A 23,118-nucleotide genomic window follows, 5' to 3' on the forward strand; every position below is an offset into this window, starting at 1 on the left:
TTATCTTTCCTATCCTGTTTCCTAGCAAATTAGGTTAAAATTGTTCATAGCTTATTGATTTCTATTTAGGATAATAAAGCACTTATAGTGTTTATTTCCAGTTTGCTTCCTGCTCTCAGAGGTACAGAGATAGGAGACTATTTTTCCCACTGCATGTAAGGCAGAACAACCTACTGAAGCTTAAGGGAGGCTTTAAATAGCAGGGTTGCCCTGCAACTTCGCTCTTCTCTTTGCCTCAGTAACTTTATGTATTAAGATAAGGGATTGCAGCGCTTTTCTTTGTGAAGAGGAGAAAAGCTTTAAAGGTGGAGCATTAGTAAAATCATTTGTGAAAGATGTAGTAGGATGTTACTTAGTATTTGTCTGGGGGATTGAGGTGTTTCATGAACATAGGAAAATATAGCTTGAAATCCTAGACCTACCCACATCGATGGCAACTTGTCTCAGACTTAAGTGCAAAAAAGGCAAGTTACAAAGGAGATGGTTAATTAGGACACTTTATTGACTCTGCATATCTCAAGAACTACCAACAGTAGTTCATGTAATGTACAGAAGTATTCCTTCCTTCACAATTTCTACTGGTAGAAATTGTCCCTCATCCTGCAGACGGTCTGCAGCTCTTTGAAGAACTTGTAGGAAAGTGAAGATGCTGGGAGAAAAGTTGAGTATTTAGTTAGTTTGTTTGCTTTTTACAGTAAAGCAATCACAACTTTTTGATGCAGTTACTGTAGGTGATGCTCTCTCTAGAGATCAGCTCCAATTCTGTTGTGTTTCCTCCAGAACAAGACTGTGTGGTGTGTAAAAACTGGAAAATAGAACAAAAAAGCCCAGATAACTTTAATGGGTTTTCTGCCCTACTCAGAGGACGACAACTCCTCCTCTGACAAAAACTAAAAACTACCACTGTTAACAATGGACAAACTTCCTCCTGGTTCACCAGGACACCTGGGTGGTCCTGGGAGACCAAACCTTTCCTATGCTAATTCCAGGAATGCAGTTATGTGACTGTGCCGTCTGTATATGCAGGCCTAGTAGCTTGTGTTGTCCACATACAGAGAATAACTTACGCTTTGAATTAAATACAGCAGAGAGGAAATGTTAGGCTCCCATTAGGGGGGCTAAAATTATATATTGGCTAAAATTAACAAGCCTTTTGCAGTTGGGCAGACAGGGTTCTACAGGAAGAGGAACCACCACTGACTTTTGTGGGGTCATGGGTTCATACCTGCTATCTGTGCTATATTCTGCAGTGGAAATAGAAATGGAAGAATTTGGTAGGTAAATCGCTATAACAACTTCAGCTTTTGATATTTTTTTTTTTGTTTTATGACAATATATAGCTTTCCAGACAGAATAATATACCATATATCAGGGTATCATGCACACACATCTAAAGTCGGTAATTGGCCACATATCTGTAGCATAGGCACAGATGAGTACCATGCTTGCTGGGCTGCCAAACAAAAGACAAAATCCTCAGTGGAAAAAGAACATGTCTGCATTGATTTACATGACATGGGAACGTGGCTGTGACTAGTGGAGAGGTGGACTCTCGGGTGTTAGAGGTTACAGTTCCTTTTCATGCTTTTTTTCTCATTAGATTTATGGGATGGTGGTGTCATAACATATGGCACAGTTGTTTTCTTTTGGATTTATCTTCATTTTTTTAAGTGACTGTTTCAAAGTCAGCACTGTCAAATGAAATGTTTGGAAACGTATGAGCTTGCAGAAATGTATTGGGAGTTTCGATAGAGCTTCTGCTTGTTACTTTTGTTAAACTCTGCTTTTAGTTCCTGTAGATTTTCTTCACTCTAGAACTGCATTTCAGGCATTTTCTGTTCCCTCGCGTGGTCTGTATTGTGAAACTGGAGAAACAACAAAGCCCATTCTGCTTTCTGTGCCATACCATTTCCGTGTGGCTTCCTTTTCTGTCATCAGCATGACTGTGTAGCAAGGACCCTGCTGCAGTGATGTTACTGGTCCTCTGCAATCTGCCCGTGTGTGCAGACATAATGTAGCCTCTGCCTTATTGTGCTGTTGAAGCTTTGAACTCAGCTTTAAACCTGCCAGCTGAGATGAATTTTCAAATTTAAAAAGCTCTGACTTTTTAACCTGCGTGCTCAGCTTACAAACTTCCATCATGTGTTCGCTTTATGGTCTTGTTGCCTAAATAAATAAGTTTTTTTGATTTTTCTTTGTTTAATAATTATGGAACTTTTCCTAAATTAAGCCTATCACAGAGTCACAGTCCATCGAGGCTGGAAGGGGCCTCTGGAGCTCACCTAATCCAAGCTTCAAAGCTGAACTGAGGCCAGGTTTCTAAGGGCTTTGTGCATTTGTCTTGAAAAGCGTGCAAAATCCGCCAGCCTCTGCAGCAGACCTCTTCGAGTGCATATTTGTCCTCACAGTGTTTTTTACACACCTCATTTCTGATCGGAACTAACTTCCTGTACTTCAGCTTGCACCTGTTTTCTCCCTTGCCTGTGGTTCCCCTCACTAAAGACCCTGGCACCCTTTTCTCCATAGCCGCCTAGGTACAGGAAGGCCACTGCTAGGTCCCACTTAGCCATCTGTTCAGCAGGTTAAACAAGCCCCCTTCCTTCATTTCTCCATGCAGATCATGTGCATCAGTCCCTTGAGACACTGGCATCCTTCCCTGGACTTGTTCTAGTTCATGGACAACATTCTTGTTTTGTGGAGGAGCATAACTCAATGCAATATTGTTACCATCTGTAAAGTACTGCTAAAAATACTATTAAGAAATCATTTACCTAGGTAGATAATACAGCATTGGAACAAAGACAGCATTTTAAGACTTGTGTTTAACTTTTAACGAGTTGGTTATGACTGTAGAAAATTCTAGTTTCATGATGTAGTTTTTGTTAAAGTGTATTATTTATTTTTGTTCTCTGTACATATCATCTAATCCTTAGTAGGAGAATCAGCTAAGTTTTGGACCTCTAGTTATTTTTCTGTTTTGAAAAACAAAGCTATAAACTTTATCAATTCCAAACCCTTTAGAGAATAAGTAATTTTAATAGCAATTTAAAAATATTTAATATTTCATATACTGTAGATGTAGAACAGGTGTCTGTATAGCTGTACAGATACAATAGATAGCTAAAACCAAGTGTCTTCATTGACATTATAAATTTTATGGTGCAGGAGTCAGTGATACAGCTGAATAGTAGGTGAACTAACATTGGTTTGAAATTAGTTTTCAATCTTTTTTGCCAGGTTCCCTTAGGTTTTATCTCTATGCTTGTCATAAAATGCTGATACTTTTGCCTGGAAGGTTTGTCCGTGGCAGTCGAAGAATGTAGGCATGTCTGTTCTGGATACATGGCAGTCTAGGTACCAGATGGCAAAATTGTGGGGGCTGGCTTTAACGCAGTGAGCTTAGTCTTGAGAAGAAATTAGACATTGCAGCTTTGTTATTGTTCTTTCTGTGAAATAGCAGTGAAGAAAAGGGCAAAATGGATTTTGTAAAGATTCCTTGCAATTTTGAGAGTGTTTTTAAACTGGTTAATTCCTTGTGGCTGTTCTTACTTTCTTAAATTCAGCCATGCATGGTGAATAGGAGATGGTTGTTTGCATTTCTCATGCGATAACTTATCTGAGAATATCCCCATGCGAGCTCCTGTGTTCCGTGCTGGTACAGCTTAAGACCTTGCTGTCTCCAGGTGCCCTCAGGCACCTCCTGCTTAGGTGTTGGATGAAGATCACATACAGGGTTGAGAATTGTGGCAGCTGAGGAGCCAGGATGGGCTTGCTTCTGACAACTCAGTCACGTGAGCAGTGACTGCTGACAAAGCGACACAGAGGAAACCTCTTCTCTACCAGCAAATGCCAGGATTTCTTTGGAGATACCCACAGATAGAGGATACTAAGCAAAATGATGGTCCTATCCAAAAAGTCTGCAGAAGGAAGTTGCAGTATGAGAGTGCGTGTTAGGTTACACCTACTGTCCTAAAAAACCTGTTGCTAACATGTCTTGAGGCATGTGGCTTTTCTTCTAGAGTCATTTTCCTCCAGTGTGATGTGGCCTTTTTCTTGGTGATTCGGAGATGGAACAGAGTATGTAGTAATGTCTGCACAGTGACTATGCAGTATTGTGAGGTGTTTGCTGCTTCTTGTTGTCTTGGACTGGTTGATCTCCTAGACGTGTTTTTTTCTTAAGTTATTAAAAAGATTTCCATTAAGCAAGATAACCCTTTCTGTCCTCTTCTGCTATGATAATATGCAAGCAAACCTTGCACTGCAGGTTTGGGTGGACCAGCTTTCAGGGTGACATGACCTCAATTCTGCTCCTGCCAACCCCTTGCTGTGTGGATACTGGAAATTTACATCAGAGATTTTGAGTTACAGTTGGTCATTTTATACAGTAGTTGTATTCATCTTATCCTTTGCTGTGAGGTTTAATTAATTTTTATAAAGCAATTACTTTTCCTTCATTGAAAGATGCAACAACACTTGAGGTGTAGTTGTAGCTGAGAAACTCGGTGCAGCCTTCTTACTTTGTTATGCCAAGTTTCATGGCTGGCTGAGGCAATATAGAATTTAAAATGCCTCAGAAAATTCTTTTATGGAAGCCATTGAGATAGTGTGTCATCTATTTCCTGTGTGTTAACATGATGTTCCATTCATATTTCTTTGTTCCCTTTAACTTTCTCTTAGCTCACTTTGAACATTTAAAACAAAGGATTGCTTTGAGAAGTTATTTCTGATAAAACCTATGTGTTTACAAAGGCAGAGAGGTCCCAAGGAGTAAGGCTAATAGTTTACACACAAAAAAAGGACTCTTTTTTTCGTTTTTTTTTTTTTTTTTTCCTCTTTCCTTTTTTCTGCCCAATAGAGAGGAGTATCAGAGCTTATCTGAGTGGGTTATTTACTTGTGTAACTGGGAATAGTTGTCTTTACTGAAATTCTACAAAATACTATTAGGCATTTAAAAATATTGTTGCATTTTATTACCATGATAAGCTTATACAGCCTTAATAATGGTCTCTAGTAAAACCTTCCTCAAAGAATACTTTCCTACTTTGACACTGCTAGCAGGGAGAAAGCACATTAAAGCATCTTGTTAATGAACGTATGAAAATTGTTAGTATCGAATTGAGGCAGGAAAGATCCTATGGAAGTTTTAAAGAAAGAAGGGGAGTATTTCTTACACAGAATGAGGGAGAATGATGTAAGTTTCGAGTCAAAAGCAGGTGGTCTCAACTGAAATGACCAGTAAAGTACATAAACTCATAACTGTTGGCATGTTTACTACATTTGATGAGTTCTGAGAATACTCTTGTAAAGGTTTGAAAATAGCTGAGAAACCTCTTCAGCAACATCATCTTATAATAACATCCTCTGAAGAGATGTACATGGGAACTTTGCTTGATCTCACGTTCTGGAAAAGTTCCCCTTTAACAGTGTGTTCATCTGTTAATATTAAGCAGGAATGAAATGTGCGTTCTTAATGGTTTTATTTTGGCTGATCTTTTACCCAGAGATACAGCTTCTGCTATAGCCAGCAGCAATGAAGGTGCTCAACAGGTGTAGAATTAAAGAATGGTCTTATATATGGAAGTGGAGAAGAATTAGGAGGGAACTGTCTTTAAATTCTTGGCATTGGACCTGCTTGGTGCAGGAAAAGTCCTTTCCTGTCAGTTACATTTCTCCAACTGTATAGCACAGTCATATGTTTAAAATCAAAACCAGTGAGTCTAATGTGGAAGCACAGTGACCAGGAGTTCTCAGAGACCGCGGATGGATTAGCCTGGGTGGAAAGGAAGAGCATTCAAATCAGTAACTGAAACTATGGGAATAAATAAGATTTTTGAGAAAATTGAAAGGCAGAGGAGCCTGACAAGAGGACAGAGTAGTGGAAAACGTGTGTAAAAAATTAAACGAACTAATGACTAAGCGTTGGTGAGAGCAAAAGAGAGAGGGAATGGCTGGAGCGCAGCTTGTGCTCCAACCAGCTTGGTGTCTTGGCTCTATTGCTAGTAAGGTGAAAAATCCCATTAACTTAATTAAAGATAGCATTCTACCCTATGATTAGAGGGGGAAAAAGAACATCACCAATGGACAATTAGATAAAGTAAGTTGTCATTCATTGCATTTAGATCTATCTCCCTTCTATAAATGTTGATCAGTTTGATCAAAGACTTAATAAAAAATTATTTAGACAATTATTTCCTGATTTAAAAGTATTCTCTAGTGATAGGAAACTATTATACAGAATCGTTAAAGCATGCTTAACTGCATTGTGTTAATTATGCAATGATAAATTATTCTACCTTTCTTTATTCACAGCATTTTACCAGTAGATTATAGTACTATTTGTCCTTTCTAGGCAATAGAAGAGTAATGATATTCTTTAGGTAGTTATTTTTAGCAAACAGTCTTTTGAAGTGGACAGTTCATATTTGATCTTCAAATCTATTTTGTGAACTTGCTTAGCTATACTAATTTTAAGTAATTATATTAAGAAGTTGACTTTTCTTTTTTATCTGACTGTGTAGAGTGATGCAACTATGTAGATAGGAATTATACTGTGAGCAGGAAACCAGAAACTGGGTCTCGTGACTCCCAGTGTGCAGCAAACTCGTTGTATGACCTCAGCTTGGACACTTATCTTTCCAGTGTTTAACTTCTGTAGAATAAGAATAATACAGATTTATCTCTCATGGCTGTCCTAAAGCCTAATCACAGAATCACAGGTTGGAAGGGACCTCAGGGATCATCTAGTCCAAGCTTCCTGGGAAAAGCACACTCTAGACAAGATGGCCCAGCACCCTGTCCAGATGACTCTTGAAGGTGTCCAACGTGGCCGAGTCAACCACTTCCCTGGGGAGATTATTCCAATGGTGACTGTCCTCACTGTGAAAAATTTCCCTCTCATGTCCATTGGGAATCTCCCCAAGAGCAACTTGTGTCCATTCCCCCTTGTCCTCTCCGTGTGACTCCTTGTAAAAAGGGAGGCTCCATCTTCTTTGCAGCTGCCCCTCAAGTACTGGTACATGGGGATGAGATCCCCTCTGAGCATCCTTTTCTCAAGGATGAATAAACGCAGCCCTCCCAGCCTATCCTTGTATGGCAGCTTCCCAGTCCTCTGATCATCTTGGTGGCCCTTCTCTGAACCCCTTCCAGCCTGTCCACATCCTTTTTGTATCGCGGGGACCAGAACTGCACACAGTACCCCAGGTGTGGCTTGACAAGCACCGAGTAGAGTGGGATGATGACTTCTTTATCTCTGCTGGCAATGCCCTTTTTGATGCAACCCAGCATCCTGTTGGCCTTCTTGGCTGCAGCAGCACACTGTTCGCTCATGTTGAGCTTTCTGTCCACCAGGACCCCCAGGTCCCTTTCCACAGAGCTGCTCTCCAGCCAGGTGGATCCCAGTCTGTGCTGCACTCCTGGATTATGTTTTCCCAGGTGCATGACCTTCCACTTCTCCTTGTTGAACTAATGAATATTTGTAAATAGAATCACAGAATCCCAGGCTGGAAGGGACCTCAAGGATTATCTGTTCCAACCTTTCTTAGCAAAAGCACCATCTAGACAGCCCAGCACCCTGTCCAGCCAAGTCTTAAAAGTGTCCAATGTTGGGGAATCCACCAGTTCCCTGGGGAGATTATTCCAATGGCTGACTGTTCTCACTGTGAAAAATTTTCCTCTTCTGTCCAGTCGGAATCTCTCCAGGAGTAACTCATAGCCGTTACCCCTCATCATTTCCCTGTGAATCCTTGTAAAAAGGGAGTCTCCGTCATCTTTGTAGCCACCTTTTAAATAGGTTTGAGTTAGGAGTGGACCTATGTTATCCCAGGGTAAAACATCTACTTTTTTTATTTGGACGGTGTTTGGAATAGGGGGGGATATTAATGCCTCATTCAGAAAAGAAGGAAACACTCTCTGAAAGGAAAAACTTGAAAAAAATCACACGGCTGAGAAACTCCAGGAAACAAAAAAGTTTTTACTGTCGCTTTCTGTTCTTTATTTCTCCTTCAACTCTTTCTACTGTTTTACCCCTGTGCATCTAGGACGTAGCTGTCATTTCATCCTCATTTATATGACTAATAATGTTCTAATAAGTACTAATTTGAGTGAGTTTATAAGCCCTTATAAGGAAAAATGAGTTAAACTTTTTGCTATTTGTAGATGTCTGTACTTTTTTGATTGTTTGTGTCACGTGTTTTTAAAAAACATGGCCACCTTTCTGAATCAGTATGATGCAATCTACTTCTAAGGCTGGTGTAACATCTAGGACAGGAATCAACATGATAGTTGCCATACTCTTTTGATGACCAGCTACTGAAATATATAGAATGCAAATAATATTTTAGTGAGTATAAAATAAAAATAAAATAAAAATAAAAAATAAATAAATAAAATAAAAACTTTTCAGGAAAAATCATGTAAATACACTGTGTGGGCTAATAGAGGCACTAAATTGGTTTTGTGTGATGGAGGCTTAAAGGCTGATGTTTTTCTTCCTTCTCTGGAACCTATCACATGTGTTTGTGAAGCTTGCTATTTCTCGTGTCGTTCTCAGGCGGGGAAGCTCACAGTTCATAGCAGATAAAATGAAAATGAAGAATTGGTTAATTCATTTGTGCCACATTCTACCTCAGACCTTGAACACTGGCAGATGCTTAGCTAATAGTGAGATTTTACAGGTACAGTTTCTGAATCTCTGGTCATCCCCAACTTATGAGGTTCATAAATCAGAAGCCACATTTAATAACATTTAGGAATTTGTATCCAAGTGTGTTGAGCTGCTTTTTCAACCGACAAAGTATCGTTAAGAAAGAAACTCCCCATTTTTCTTCACTGTCAACTGGTTAACTGTGATTCTGAAGGCACTCGGTATGGAGAAGAGGATGTGCTCACATGTATCAACCATGACTGCCCAACACTCAGTGGAAAATAAGGGGTTAATCCTTCACAGTCAGTGACTGATGTGAGACTAAGATTGTTAGCTGTCTCATAGCTCTTGGGCTTTTCATCAGTTCTTGATGGCATGTTATTTTCTTAATGGGATGTTATTTTAATCATAGATTTAAACAGTTCTGGGATTTATAAGAAGTTCCTGGAGTACAGAAATACCAGAAGATAGTCTGGAAATAAAAATATGTATATTTAAGTAGATAAAAATACATATATAATCTAAATATTTGGCACAGTGTTTGATTCTGTTGTTGTGTTTACAATTTTGACTGCCCTTAGTCTGAAAATACTTTCTATAGCTTTTATTTACTAAGAAACAAAAAAAAAGGAAAAAAGCTGGTTTTCTCTGCAGTAAAACAACACAGAATGCCTATAAGCACTGTATGTATTCTATTGCTTAAACTTGAATCATTCATCAAAACTGTTCTGAAATAGCTATTTCACATGTCATACTAAATACATCTAATTTGCAACACAGTACATAGCGTAGTTACACTAAAAGGAAAATTCAGTATTTGGAGAGGGGGAAAAAATGCAAAAACTCAGAAGAAAGACTTATCAGTGGAAAATGAGATTACATTATTACGTTACACTAAATGGACTGTCCAAGTACTTCGACTTTTGGCCCGAATCAAAACCACCATACTTGTTCACCAACATTATTTCATCTAACAAAGTATACATACTATACCAGTATTTCATTTTAAAATTGATTTTTATTTATTGCCTTTTTTAAAAAAGTAGAAGTGATCCAGATGTAGAGATGTACTTTTTCACTAATACTAAAATCAGCAAAAAATACAGCTGTTAAATAACCCTTTTATTTATTCCCTGAAAACTTATACTGTGCCAAAGCTGAATTATTGAATTTTCTCATTTCAAAAATAGTCTTTGCATAAAATAATGAGAACAGCATTTGAATCTCTAAATCACAAGCCTGTTTCCAATTGTTGATGATGAAAAGAAGTACAGGCTTTGAGAGACCTGTTTTTTAATGAACAGATTGGTACATGGTGTACTACTTCTTTTAAAAGAAAAAAAAAAGAAAAAAAGACTGTTTCTAATATCGTATGCACTATTGTAATGTTTTGATCTAGTTGTGCTAGGTTATTTAGGGGCACAAAGTAAATGTGAAGTGCTTTGTTTTCTCTTGAACTTCCAAGTGATTACTGCATTCTGTCTATTGTGAGTGGCAGTTCTAATGGCCATGTATGCTTTAATAGTATAAAGGATCATTAGAAAATGCAAGAAACACACATAACTTAACTAAGATCAGTGTACAAATCAACTTCAGATTTAAAAGGAGTTTTAGCGTAGGCTTTGCTAAGCCATTAAAATTCTTTTTGAGTCCTCCCTTCATGCCTCCTATTGATTTGACTTTGCTAACACAAAAAGAAGTGGTCAATTTTTAAAAAAACCCTAAACAAAAAAAATGTTTTTCCTGCCTCTCCCTCTTTTCCCTCTCTCCTCTTCCTCTTTTCTCCTCTCCTCATACAACTTTTTAATGACCTTGGAGTACCCCATGGTTACCCCTTATGCTGTTGTTATCACTGCTGTAGTTGTGTCCAGGTAAAGAGTTACTGCACATGAACACAAGAAAACTTGCATTTGGTGAATAGTGAGTCCAAAGTTTATTAGACACATGTAACTTGCACCACATGCGACATATGTCTGTGCACCAGCAGCAAATATGGCATGTCCCATTTATTGCTTTAGGTTTACTATCCTTGGAAGGTCTAGATCAACTGAGACTGCACACCTTGGAAACTTGTCCAACCCTTTTGCAATCCATAAATACCTTATTCAGAAAGTTAGATGGGGCTCCTGTTAGTGCTTCATACATAACTAAAACAATGACAGATGAGAAAAACAGTTGTCAGTTGTTAGTGGTTGTACTACTCTGTACTGTAAGTGGGTGAATTTAAGCAGCTGTAGTGGAATCCTTTGAAACAAAAGAAATTATTAAATCAGTTACTCTTTAGGTCAGTTACTCAAAATAAGCCATTCACAGAGTGCCCTTGAGACAGGCAAGTCAAAGAGTACTAGGAATTTTAAACTCAAATTGAATATCACCATTATTTTTGCTTAACCAAAGCTATCGCGTTTTACCTTTCCTGGAATACATTACATAAAGGTTTGACTGTCTAACAGGGAAGGTGTTTAACGTTGAATTGAAACAGTATTTCATCTAGTTAAGATAAGTATGAGCAAAATGTGAAACAAATTTTCTAGGAGTGTTACAACTTCATCATATTTTAAGGCACAGATGGTGACATTCTTGTCTGATTTTTAAGAGTGGTTTGTTGACAATGTTATGGAACTGTTTTTTGCTGGACTGTTTTGTTCATACAAATCCCCAAAGCAAAGATGAGGAGGAGAGAAGAATCTATGAGAATACTTTGTTGCATTTAGGTAAATGTATTAACTCTCGGGTGCTTGGGGTTTGTCCTCAAGTAATAGAAAAATCAGAAAAAAACATAGAGGTACTGTAATAAATATGAACAGGTCATTGGATAAAAACCCCAATAAAAATGTTTTTCAAATTATCTATAATATTTTTAAGCATCTTTTAAAATTTAGTAAAGTTCAAGATATTTTTAATAGTATAGCATTATAAAGATCAAGTTATTCACCAAATTATTACGATGACTGATTCTTGTAACGAGATTTTCCTTAAGAAAGGTCAAAGTAAAGCTGTATTTTTCATATTTCTAGATTGGTTTTCTTGTGTTAACCTGTTGGACTTGTCACGGTAATGACAGTGCAGACATTGTGCCTTGCATTCTGCATGAGGGTGGCTGAGGGATAGTTCTTGGCATTATCAACAGTTAGAGCATTGTCTTACTATTTCCTTTTATTTTTATATTTGTAGGGTAATTGCACAAAACTCTACAAAAGAATGTTTATTGAAGGAACAATTTTGAAGAAATCTTGTCTGCCTGAGAAGATGCTTTAATAAGCTAATATCATGGAAATACTCAGAAGTTCTGTCTTGGTCACAGTAAATCCTTCTTTTAACTATAGTAACAAGTAATTAAATGTTCTTTCAAAAAACATAGAAATCAGGCCAGACAGCTTGAATTTAGCAATCATAAAAACAAAAAGCTGTTTGTTTTTCTGAACTGATAGACAATACTTTCATATGGAATAATAGGCTTTTGTATTGAACAGTAGAGTGAAGACATCCAGACAGTAATTGGCAGGTTTTGCTCAATACTGTACTGTATATTATCTGTTTATGTGTTTTATAGTTGTGATGTATTGATATCTGAATTTGATGAGATAATATTGAACAGGGATCAAAGAGTCAGGTGTTGTTAATCTAAACCATCATATATCTCCTCAAACTTCAAGCAAGTGTTTGTGCCACCACTGTTAACATGCTTGACAGTTAACATACTTTACAGTTTAATAAATATTACAGGACCAAAGAATTGAACTGAATAATTCAGATATAGAGAAGTCAGCTTAGCCACTAGATGTTCAGAGAGGTGAGAAATGGGAGTGTATACGGAGGCTGCCTTTCCCTTTAATCTAAAATTCAAAACTAACCCTCCCAGTTTTAAGTGCTGAACATTTTCGGGTTTTGTTTTGGCTTTTCTGTGTGTGGTGTTTTTTGGGGTGTTTTTTTCTCCCCCTCTGAAATGTACCATCATAGTTAAAAATAAGAGAAAAAGGAGGGAAAAGTAAGCATGTTTACACTTTTTATTGCTCACAGATTGCAGAATACCAGTGGGTGTCTTAAAGCAGCTGTTTCTCCTGGTTACCTAACTTTCTTCTTTAAAATAAAGAAAATAAATTAAAAAAAAACCAACAAACCACAACAAGTCTAAATGTCAGAGTCTAAATGAAGCCAAGAAACCTCTTCTCAAGTTCACTAGCTCCTCTGGCCAAGTACATTTATTCTATCTCAGGGGCATAATCTATTCCACCCAAAAAGCAATGATTTAGCCAATACTTACACCAGTGTTATGACCTCCTCTCCTACGGGTGCAAACAACTACAGCAGCGAACGACATGACTGTCTTCTGGGTTTTTTATCATCTTTTGCTGGAGTTTGTTACGTTGGTTGCAGAGGCGGCAGAAGAAATTGTGAAATTGTACTGTTGCAGTGCTTTGGGTAGTGTAAGACTGGCCTGGGACTGGGTATAGCTGGCTTGCAGGACCTGCTCCTGTTCTGCTGGGAGGGCTTTCGTGTAGGCACATGAACTGAGAGGGGACAATGAGAAAGAAAATGTCTTCAACTCTCCCAGCTACATTTGCCAAAACCATTTTTTCACCTGTTTAGCCATGCATGTATAGAAAAGCAGAGGTTTTGTTCCAAGTTGTGCTTGTTAGCAAATCTGGGTGGTTTTTGCATGGGAAGATTTAATTTCCAGCAAAAAATTTTGTCACGAGGATTCCTCAGGACTCATAAAGACCTGGGCATAGGATGCCATGAGAGAAAGATATACATACAAATACCAACTCAAAATAATTAGTACCCCAGTGGTTAGGGTGCTCATGCTTAGTGTATTTCTTGCTTTCCACACTTTCTTTCATTTTGCAGTTTATGCATGCTAACTGTGCATATATTAAAGCATATATGCCACAGTAAGGGCATCCTAATTAAGCAGACTGTTAAGAATCGATCTCTTTCTGGTCCAGTGAGCAAGAAGATATTTGCACAATTTTGAAGAACTCCAACTGCTGAGATGGATAAACTGGTCATCTTAAGGGACTGTGAAGAAGAGCATCTAGTCATGTTCTGTGGTGCCCAAGAACAGCCCATTCCCAAAGCATGTTCAGATAATCATAAAAATGCAGGAATGTCAAGGCTGGAAAGGACCTCTGGAGATACCTTGTTCAACCTTTTGTTCAGAACAGGGCCTTGGATTATGTTATCCATATTTTATGAATAAAATCAGTTGCCTCCTCATGTGAACGCGTTGTTAAAGGATAATGTACGCCTTTGTAATGCATTAATGCTGAATAGGTATAATGTCCTCTATGCAACAATCCTGCATGCTTCATTCTTAATTGCAAGTCTGCCTGCAGGAAGAACGGAAATAATTAAAGCTGTTTTTCTTTGTACTATTGCAAAGCAGGAACAAATGTTATTCTGTCAGTTCCATGTTGTTATCACTTCTCATTCAAAAATCAAAAGATAACAGTGTTTTTGTTTTAACATTATTTTTTAAACTCTTCAATGAGATGATAATTTAGATAGAATGCAGTTCTTCTACAGCATTTGATTTTCTTCCCCCTTCCCACTGAGGTCAATTATATCAATTTCTAAGGATGCATCATGTGGGTCTTCTCTTTCTTCTTGATCTGTGCTGCATTGTTCTTCAAGGATAAGTCAGGGAAAGTAGATTTAAAAAAAAAAATAGTAGCAACACTGCTCACTCTTTTGTTATCCTTTCCTGGTTTTAGGTGGCAGTGACTTACCCCAAATACAAGAGTGGCTTTTTTGAAAACGTCCTACCTGACTCAGAATAATGGATATAAAAGATAGAAGACACCGTTCTCTGACGAGGGGCCGATGCGGAAAGGAATGTCGCTATACAAGTTCTTCACTGGACAGTGAAGACTGCAGAGTACCAACTCAGAAGTCTTACAGCTCAAGTGAGACACTGAAGGCGTATGATCATGACACCAGGATGCACTACGGAAATCGAGTTTCTGACCTGGTTCACAGGGAGTCAGATGAGTTTCCAAGGCAAGGTATGTTTGAAGTCAGAACTGGTTTCTTTTACAGTAATTCTGTTATAAGGGGCTTGAATGAAAGAACTGTAGGAGAATGGATGCCATTTGACCATTATTTCAACTGTTTTGTGTTAAATTAGGAAGCTATTTCTCTTCTCAGATTTCTGATGCTGTCGGAATTCACTGTTTGTAAATGGGTCAAACCAGGATACACCGTTCAGAACATCTGAGAAACACAAATGCTGGTGACCCTTAACCAGGTGTTATATTGGTCATGGATCTTAGGGTTGGCCAACATGCTACCTCCGTATTCTGTTTCCTAGGTTCATTTTAGAAATAATAACGGCATTTTCACCTCAACTTGCCTGTCTTAAACAGAGTACCTGTACTGAAAAGATAACTAAAACACTGTTATGGTAAAACCCCATATGGCTAACACATACTCATTTTTAATCAGGTGCCTCAGAATTCCTTTGCTGTTCTTAATTGCTCTGTACTCGAAATGGGGGGATGGGAATTGTGTTTGCTCTGACTTCATTTTGTCACCGCTTACCCTTACTGCTTACCCTTCACCTCATAAAAACCGGAAGGAGGAAACCCATCTAATTACTTTTATAATGGGCTGTAATACGTTATTGCAGCATCGAGATCTTAGAAATAATATTGGAAGTAAACTGCCTGTGTGAACTTGTAAGAGAGGTGAAGTAATCTCTTAGTTTGTAAGATGTTCCTCTCTTTAAATACCTGTTATGTCCAATAAATTAATGAATTAACAATCTAAATGGTTTTGGTTGAAAAAAACTGTGATTATGCCTTTGCACTGTAACACACATTCTTACTCTCATTCCGGTATTTACTTGTTTGAATAAATCATAAGTCTGTGTCTTGAAACCATTAGTGAACATTGCTTCATAGGAACCATGTTTAATCATCTGGTTAACTTGACCAAATAGCCTGGTTAAATTGTCACTCAGTCGACAACTAGATATGTTTCTTAAAATAAATTACTTGGTTTAGTTTCAGTTGAAGAGTCAGATGTGGTTTGTATCAAGCAAGATATAGGCAGTTTTGAGGCATAAACGTATAGCCCTTTGTGGCCCTCTCAATGGAAGGTAAATTATCTAGTACATCTTTAATTGCTGAAACTACATTTTTATGTATGTGCTTGTTAATGGCGTATATTAGTTCTCTACTACACATTTCTAATATTGTGACTCAGGCTATTCTAAGTTATCAGCTCTTTGGAGATCATTCAATGAAAGGTCATTTTTTATACTTCATACCATGTCATGCAACTTGTTCAAAGCATTCTGCCAGCAGTCAGTGTCTGTCTTCACCTTTAAAGCAAAATATCTATTAATTAGCATCACTAATTAAACCCTTGTCTAATCCCTTGTTTCTCTAACATTTGTGTACTGACATTTGGAAGTGTTTGCGTTGTGCTTGGTCCCTCAAACACCCAGCTCTATTTTCTGAGATAACCTCTGTTCTTGTTAGGGTCTTTCTTTGGTTGTAGGGATTTATCTACAGATAATGCATCAAACTGTAACTAGATCATATGAGCTACTGGAGCCATTTGCACTGTGGTTTGTTCAGCCTTTGTGTACAGGAGTCATCTAAATATTACTTTTCCGTATCTGGATGATTGATGCTTCAGCTCAAGTGCCTCATTTTATTTTCCAGGTCATTATTCGGCATTTCATGAGGGTGTTCTTTTTCTCTTGATTACTGATTTGACGACTGTTCATCCTCCTCCTGCTCTTAATGTGTTCTTATCTGCCCTCTTTATGAAGGGGAGTGCAAATTGTTGGTGACTGAATTGAAATGCTCTGAAGATTTTATTTTCCCCCACCCCCGCCTTCTAGTCTGTGTTGTTATGTCTAGATGAATAATGTTTATTTTAGAGAGCTAAAGTAGGTTTTGTGTTAAATAATATGAGCAGTAACTCCTTATTTTCCTGCTTTTAGTTAAGTTCAGAAAGCAAATTTCTTTAGAAAATAAGTCTGTATGATGATTCTTCACATTTGAAAACTTGGTATCTTTCCGATGGTAAAGTTCCTCTACTGACATGAAATTTGAGGTAATGGGGAAAGTAGATCTAGGTTAAGACTTGGTACACGTTCTCACTTTCTACATTAATATTATATGGATAAAAATGTGGTTAATATAGTAGGAAATACTGTTCATTACATCTTATGCATGCAGTTTCCATCTGCAGACATCTAGGAATTTATGCATGTAAATTTATTCTAAATTTGAGTGGGTGTTTTGATGGGATTAAATTCTGTAGGAAATAAACATGCTTAAAATAAATAGTCTTTAGAGAATTTTGTATTCTTCTATTATAAAAAAAACCTTGACATATTTTTTTAAGCAATCATAGATATTTTCTGCAATATTTTGTCTCTTCTGTTAGTAAAACTATATGCAGTTGACTTATTGAAAAGGATCTGGTTTAACCATGGCACTGGAACTGCCCAAAGCAGTTGGTTTTAGCTGCTGCCTGCTCATATGTTACTTGGTTTTGAAAATCTGTTAAGTGCAAGACCGAGTTGTACTACTTCCATTTTTGTTTATGATGGTTCAACAGTGAAATGCTAATAACAAAAACTGTATTCAGAGCTCAGAAGTTTGAAACAGATCTTCTTGGTTCGCTTTAGTGTTTTATTGTCCTTCTGTTCTGACTTGTTTGTCTCATTCTTCACGAAAAAGCAGATCTACAAAGCATAAATAACTCTTTGAGCTAGTGTGAATAAAGCATTGGATAGGAAAATTGAATAGTGGTAGAAGTTTAGCTCTGAATATACAATTTAAAAATGTTGTCATTGTTTGCATGTTTTGAAATAAGATTTTTGTGCTAATCATTGACAAATGTGCCTACCCAAGAAAGTTCCTCTTGGACGTAGATGCCACTTTCTGGTGTGGCATTTGGAAGTTTTGGTATAAAGGCATGAAGGATGACATGAATATATATTACATGAAGCAGTTTAGTCTGGCATTACATCTGCTGTGCTTTTCCTAAGATGTTTACCTGTAATTTTTCTAAGTAATAAAATTCCCCTTTTAAAGTCTGTTTCTAATGAACCCATAATAGTATTTGTACAAAGTCATTCAGAATAGGTGCAGTATTTTTGTGTCAAGCTTATTTTCTGATCGTCTTTAAAACAGGTTTTCAGATTCTTGGCTAAAATGACAGGTCCAGTGCATGCTCGACCTACTAATTTGTCTTACATTCTACCTAATATAGATGGAAATGTATTTGTAATTCAATACCTGCACTGGATATTCATTAGTCACTTGATCTGAAAAATAGTCCTTTGGTGGATCTGAGAGAGCATTCAAACATTACAAGTTTTATTGAAAGTTGAGGAGTCCTTTTTGAATATTGTATTTTAAGATTAATAGAAGCTTTCTTACTTTTGGCTAGGCTATGTCAAAAGCTTGACAATAGTTCTGACACCTCTGAATATTTGCAATATTTTACAGTCATCTGGTAATATGTGAATTTCTCTGTAGGCCGTGTATTTTTCCACCAAAGAGAATCAATTATCAGACTTTATAATTTTTTTATTTTTTAAAGAAAATACCTTCTTTCTGACCTTGTCTGCTGATGCAGCATGATAAAGGTAGATGTCCTTTAAGGCAAAAAAAGGATTTTGGAAAACCATTTTTTAAAGAGGTTGCTTTGAAAGGTGACGTTTCTTCAAATATACTTTGTAACCAAATTGTGCTTAAAAGAACACTCTACTGAGTTACCAAGGGTTTTAAAGCCAGTTTCAAAGGGGCGATTCCAGAGTTCCTCACTTGGTGTTCATAGCTCATGGATTTTTTCTGCCTGAGCCAAATGCCAGGCTTCAGCTAATGCAAAATTTATTTGCCAATAGTTATACTGAATTGACTGCTTTCTCATTCTCAGGTCAGATCTAGTTTGGCAGTAAATCTCTTCTGTGATATGGTATAAAAACTAGAGTATATGATTGAAGTTATTATTAATAAGTCTAAAAAATCCAATCATATTTAACTGGACCCAACAGTATTCTGAAATATTTTGAATTTTTTTTACCACAGTTGAATTGCTTTGTGTATGTCACAGCATCTCTTTTGTATGGCAGGATAATTTCAGTAAAGAACAACAGCCAAAACCTCTCTGTATATCAGCTCAAATTCAATTTTCTTATTGTTTTATACCTAAAAATGAGTGCTTTTTGTATCCTGTTTAACACTATAGGTATGCTAACAGGAGTTAGAATTGGTGAGAATTATTATAATAAATCCCTTATAACGTCCCTTAAGGTTGTCCAGTATTTTTATTAACATCAAATAGAAAATTAAGCTATCACAGTACAGTCCTCAGAGAGGGGCCCTTGGGAAGGCAGTGCACTCAGTTTTCTTCCACATGAAGTTGTGTTACTATGCCTTACTACTCATCACCTCTTAGGAATTTCATACTGCATCTTTTCTATGTATATATATGTTGAAGAGGTTTCTTGGAAAAAGAAGAAAAATAGCAACACCCCTGGCCATGCTCCAAACCCAAAGCAACCTAAACCAGTTTGATGAATCTAGGGCAGCTCTGATAGCTGAGACGAACAAATACTGTTTTCTCTTCTTGTTCTTCACATCATAAATCTGTCACCAAAGAATTTACTGGGACTCATTCGAAGAACCACACTGCAGTAAGAACATTTCATGAGTGTGATTAAGCTTGTTCAAATTTAAAGTTATTGTGGTCAGGTATGCTGTGTTCAGCAACGACTAATGGGCTGCTCTATAGAGGGGATAGTTGCTGTTAAAAGTTCTTAGGCTAACTAGACTTTGTCTCGCTGCTTGTATTCTCAATAACACCAAGATGAAGTTTTCGTCACCTTGTCATCAAACATGAGTCATACTCAACTTTTAAGCTCAAATTAGTGTATCCCTTCCAAATCCAACTGAGTTTTACTACCTTTAGTTTTAATGTTTCTTTCCAGAACCTGTGACCTTTTGAAAATTAAATAGTGTATATATAGATTTGGATTAAAGTCGCTAGAGAAAAGTTTTCCATGTGCTCTGGTTAGAGTGGGAGCACATTCTTAGTTTTCCTTTGTCACATTAGGTTTTGAGTGGCATTCTGCAATATGTTTCTTTTCAGTACATCCGTGCACTTACATAATCAAACAAAATCCAAGGTTAGAGGCAGGTGGCAGAATCTTAAGGAGGAAGCCCTTGATGTGGAATCAGATGTAGGGTAGCTTGTGTGGGGAAAAAGACCTCAAGGCAAATTTCCTGTTATAATCGGTACACATATGTAACTTGCATTGCTGTTGAATCAAGATTTACTTTGGTTTTAATGGTTACCTAAGAGATCCGCAATCCAGTGTAAAGTATTTATTAAGGTGAGACAACTGCATTCAGTTTCTCTTCTCTAGAAAGCACGGTATTAATGACAAATAAAAATTTATCTTTTAATACGTATACTTTATTTGCTAAAGCAAAGATGTTGAATAAAAACTCCCTCCCCTACCTTCTCCCTCCCCAGTTCATAAAAGATTATATGGTTCTTATTGTTACATGGTTTAAAAACATGAAAACACTTTTCATCTGTGATTTAATCTGTGTTGATTTTGTTAATAAGGGAGCTAAGTGGCAGCATTACTAGACTGGCAAATAAATAAAAGTACAAACCTTTATTGCATGCTTCCCCCAGTGTGCTTTTAGGAAGGGAAAACGTAAGAAAGTCTAACCCAAAAATCTAACGTGCCTCCTTTCATTTATACTCTAGATTCAGTCAAGTGGCCTTTTAAGCTGTAGTATTAAAATCTGCTGATAAATAGGAATTAAGCTAAAACTGTGTATATTAGAGTCACAGGAAATCTCTTTAGAAGTGGCTTTTTAGGGAAACATCATGGAATAGACTCTAAGTCTTTGGGATACTTCCAAGTACATATGCATAAATAATTTCCTCTTGCTCTTTGGTGGGTTTTGTGGTGGTTTTGTTAGGGTTGTTTTTGTTTGGTTGGTTAGTTTTGGGTTTTTTTTATTGTTGTTGTTGGTTTTGGTTTTTTGTTTCGCCCCTCCCCTTGAGCAGCAAGCTCCCTGATTTGTAAATGGTAGTTTAAATCGGTTGTTCTGATAATCTCTTGCTTTCCATTTACCTTTCAATCCCCTCTAATCCTCCTTTCTTGGTGTTTCACCATTTTATATCTTCATACATTGGGACTTAATTTGCCTCCTGTGGTTGGTTGCTCAGATCTGCTGGAACTAACCATTGGGAAGTCAGACCGCCTGACCCGGCCTTGTTGAATGAAGATGTAACTCTTGCTCTGTTAGCTGTTTGCCTAGTTGAACCAGCTTCTAGATCAGCATCTTGGCCATCGGTCCAAGGTATTCCAACCTAGCAATTCAGAGGTGGCCATTGCAATACAACATGTTGAAGTATTTCAGATGTCATTGCTATGGAAAGAATGTAATCAACTAGGAAGCTAAATACACAATGTAATCAATTAAAGTATTACTGGCAATCTGGTTCTAGGTGACCATAATAAAGATGCGCTTGGAATTTAATAAAACACTGTCTTCTGAAACTTTATATAGAGAAGCTATGATGCTGACAGAGGACTCTAGTAATAATTAATATGGCCAGTGCTGAAAAGCGCAGTGCTACTCTAATATTAATATGTATTTGTAGAATAAACAACAAACAGCTAGACATAATATGCGAATTCTGTGTACACACACAGTTTCTCTCAGGAAATAATTTTTATTCTTGGCAGTTTCTCTCTAGTGATCCTTATTAAAAATCAGTATTTGCTTACAGTTTAAATTAGAGAATCAGAATGCAGGGATTTCTGATGCAAATATATAGGTATGTATAGATTTATGCTCCTTTTCTTCTAAACAGTTATTTAACTTCCAAAAAGAGCTTTGGTTTTTTTTTTTACTGCTGCTCTACTGGACTCCTCATTAGTTGATGATTAAGTTAAACTAGATTCTATTTTTTTAACCATTTACAAAATTACATGAACATTATATGAACTAGATATAAAAGGGCAACTTCTAAAAAGTAGATGTTACCAACTCAGGTAGTTAGTGCACGCTAAATTTTTTTTAAAACTGCAGTTCTGCTCTAGAATAGGCTTAGTAACCATTTTAATGGAAATACCTTTTCAAAAGCACTTCAAAATTAAGAAGAATTATACTTTCTATACTTTTTAATTACAAATTTGTATCAAGCAAGAAGATCTTGAGCTTCAAAATAGTGTTTGCTCTCCTTATAATGCTAGGACCTATGTGAATGTTGAAGAAATCCTGTTCTTCATATACTTTTTTTCCTCCTCATCCCTTGGCTCTGCTATGTAATAGAAGTCTAAGACTTTGGATATTGAAAATAGTAATTTCTGATCCTATAAAACCTTCCCCATTTTCTCAGACACACATGTGCACACTCTTCTAAGAAGTTTATAATATTTAGGCACATCCATGTGGATGTTCTTTCTCATATTAAAATCCATCATAAAGGGAAATAAGGTACTCTAAGAAGCTGAAATAATATTTTTCTTTTTAAAATAACATCCTCTAAATGAAAATACTTGATTAATCCTACTAACAAAAATGGCTAACTTGCACAAATTCTGCAAATATTCCACCTTCTCTGGATTCCTGTCTTCATAAGGATCTGCAGTTTAACATAGATATTTTTAGGGTATATTTTTCAGCAAGAAGAGTTTGGAAGGGAGGCTGATTACTTGTAAGTGTTCTCAAACTGATGAAAGGAAGAGAGTCAGATGCTTTTCTAGTACACCTGTTACTCTGGAAATCTCAGATTTAAAAAGATTTAACACTTAATCTGGGTTTGAATTGGGCATCTTTGTCCTTGCATCCTAGGCATGTACCAGAAAATTAGTCTTCACAAGTCATGAGGTCCAGAATTTGCATTAGTGAGTATCACTTTGTTACTGCTGTGAACATGGGAACCCCTCCAAAGCTTGTTTTCTGGTAAAAAGAAATTAGGCCATTTGCTTCTCCTCTTCCTTTCTCATAACAGAGGTAAAAAAAAATATTTAAAATTGAAATCTGAAAATTTTTTTTGTCAATTTAAAATGTAAAATTATTTTCTGGATACATTGTTGAACTCTTCAATACCAGATGTTTTTGAGGGCCACATCTTCAGGAAAATAAGGAAAAGATTAGACATTTGTATATTTTTGGAGTGTGTGGAAGATGGCTTAAGCACCAGAGTGCTCTGCACTGCTTCAGTGTGCAAGTCAGTTTTCAGCTCAAATGCATTGGGAACAGGTTTTAGGTGTTTGTTGTGTTTATTCTGTAATTGTCTTTTACACCTTATTTTTTTCCCCAGGTTCTTTTGAAATATCTTACTATTGTTGGGAACTAAAGTCTAGACTCAGTTGGATAACTGTTTGGTCTGTGGTGATGATTACTATGTTTATATTTGTTTTCTTGTCCCTGTTTGTTCTCCTAATACCTCAATGGATTATGTGATTTTCAGAA

General features: G+C 36.9%; 1 protein-coding gene across 2 annotated transcripts in view; it reads left to right on the forward strand.

Moving 5' to 3' along the window:
• Nucleotides 1–23,118, forward strand: part of TENM2 (teneurin transmembrane protein 2) — a 632,063-nt gene that overhangs the window by 77,017 nt on the left and 531,928 nt on the right. For both annotated transcript variants that reach the window (XM_075102131.1, XM_075102132.1), the window contains exon 2: nucleotides 14,359–14,649. In XM_075102131.1, the coding sequence (XP_074958232.1) occupies nucleotides 14,424–14,649 (226 nt within the window). In that variant the 5' untranslated portion in view covers nucleotides 14,359–14,423. The remainder of the gene's footprint in view (nucleotides 1–14,358; nucleotides 14,650–23,118) is intronic.

This window comes from Phalacrocorax aristotelis, chromosome 8 (genome assembly GCF_949628215.1).
Source record: "Phalacrocorax aristotelis chromosome 8, bGulAri2.1, whole genome shotgun sequence".
Classification (NCBI taxonomy): Eukaryota; Metazoa; Chordata; class Aves; order Suliformes; family Phalacrocoracidae; genus Phalacrocorax; species Phalacrocorax aristotelis.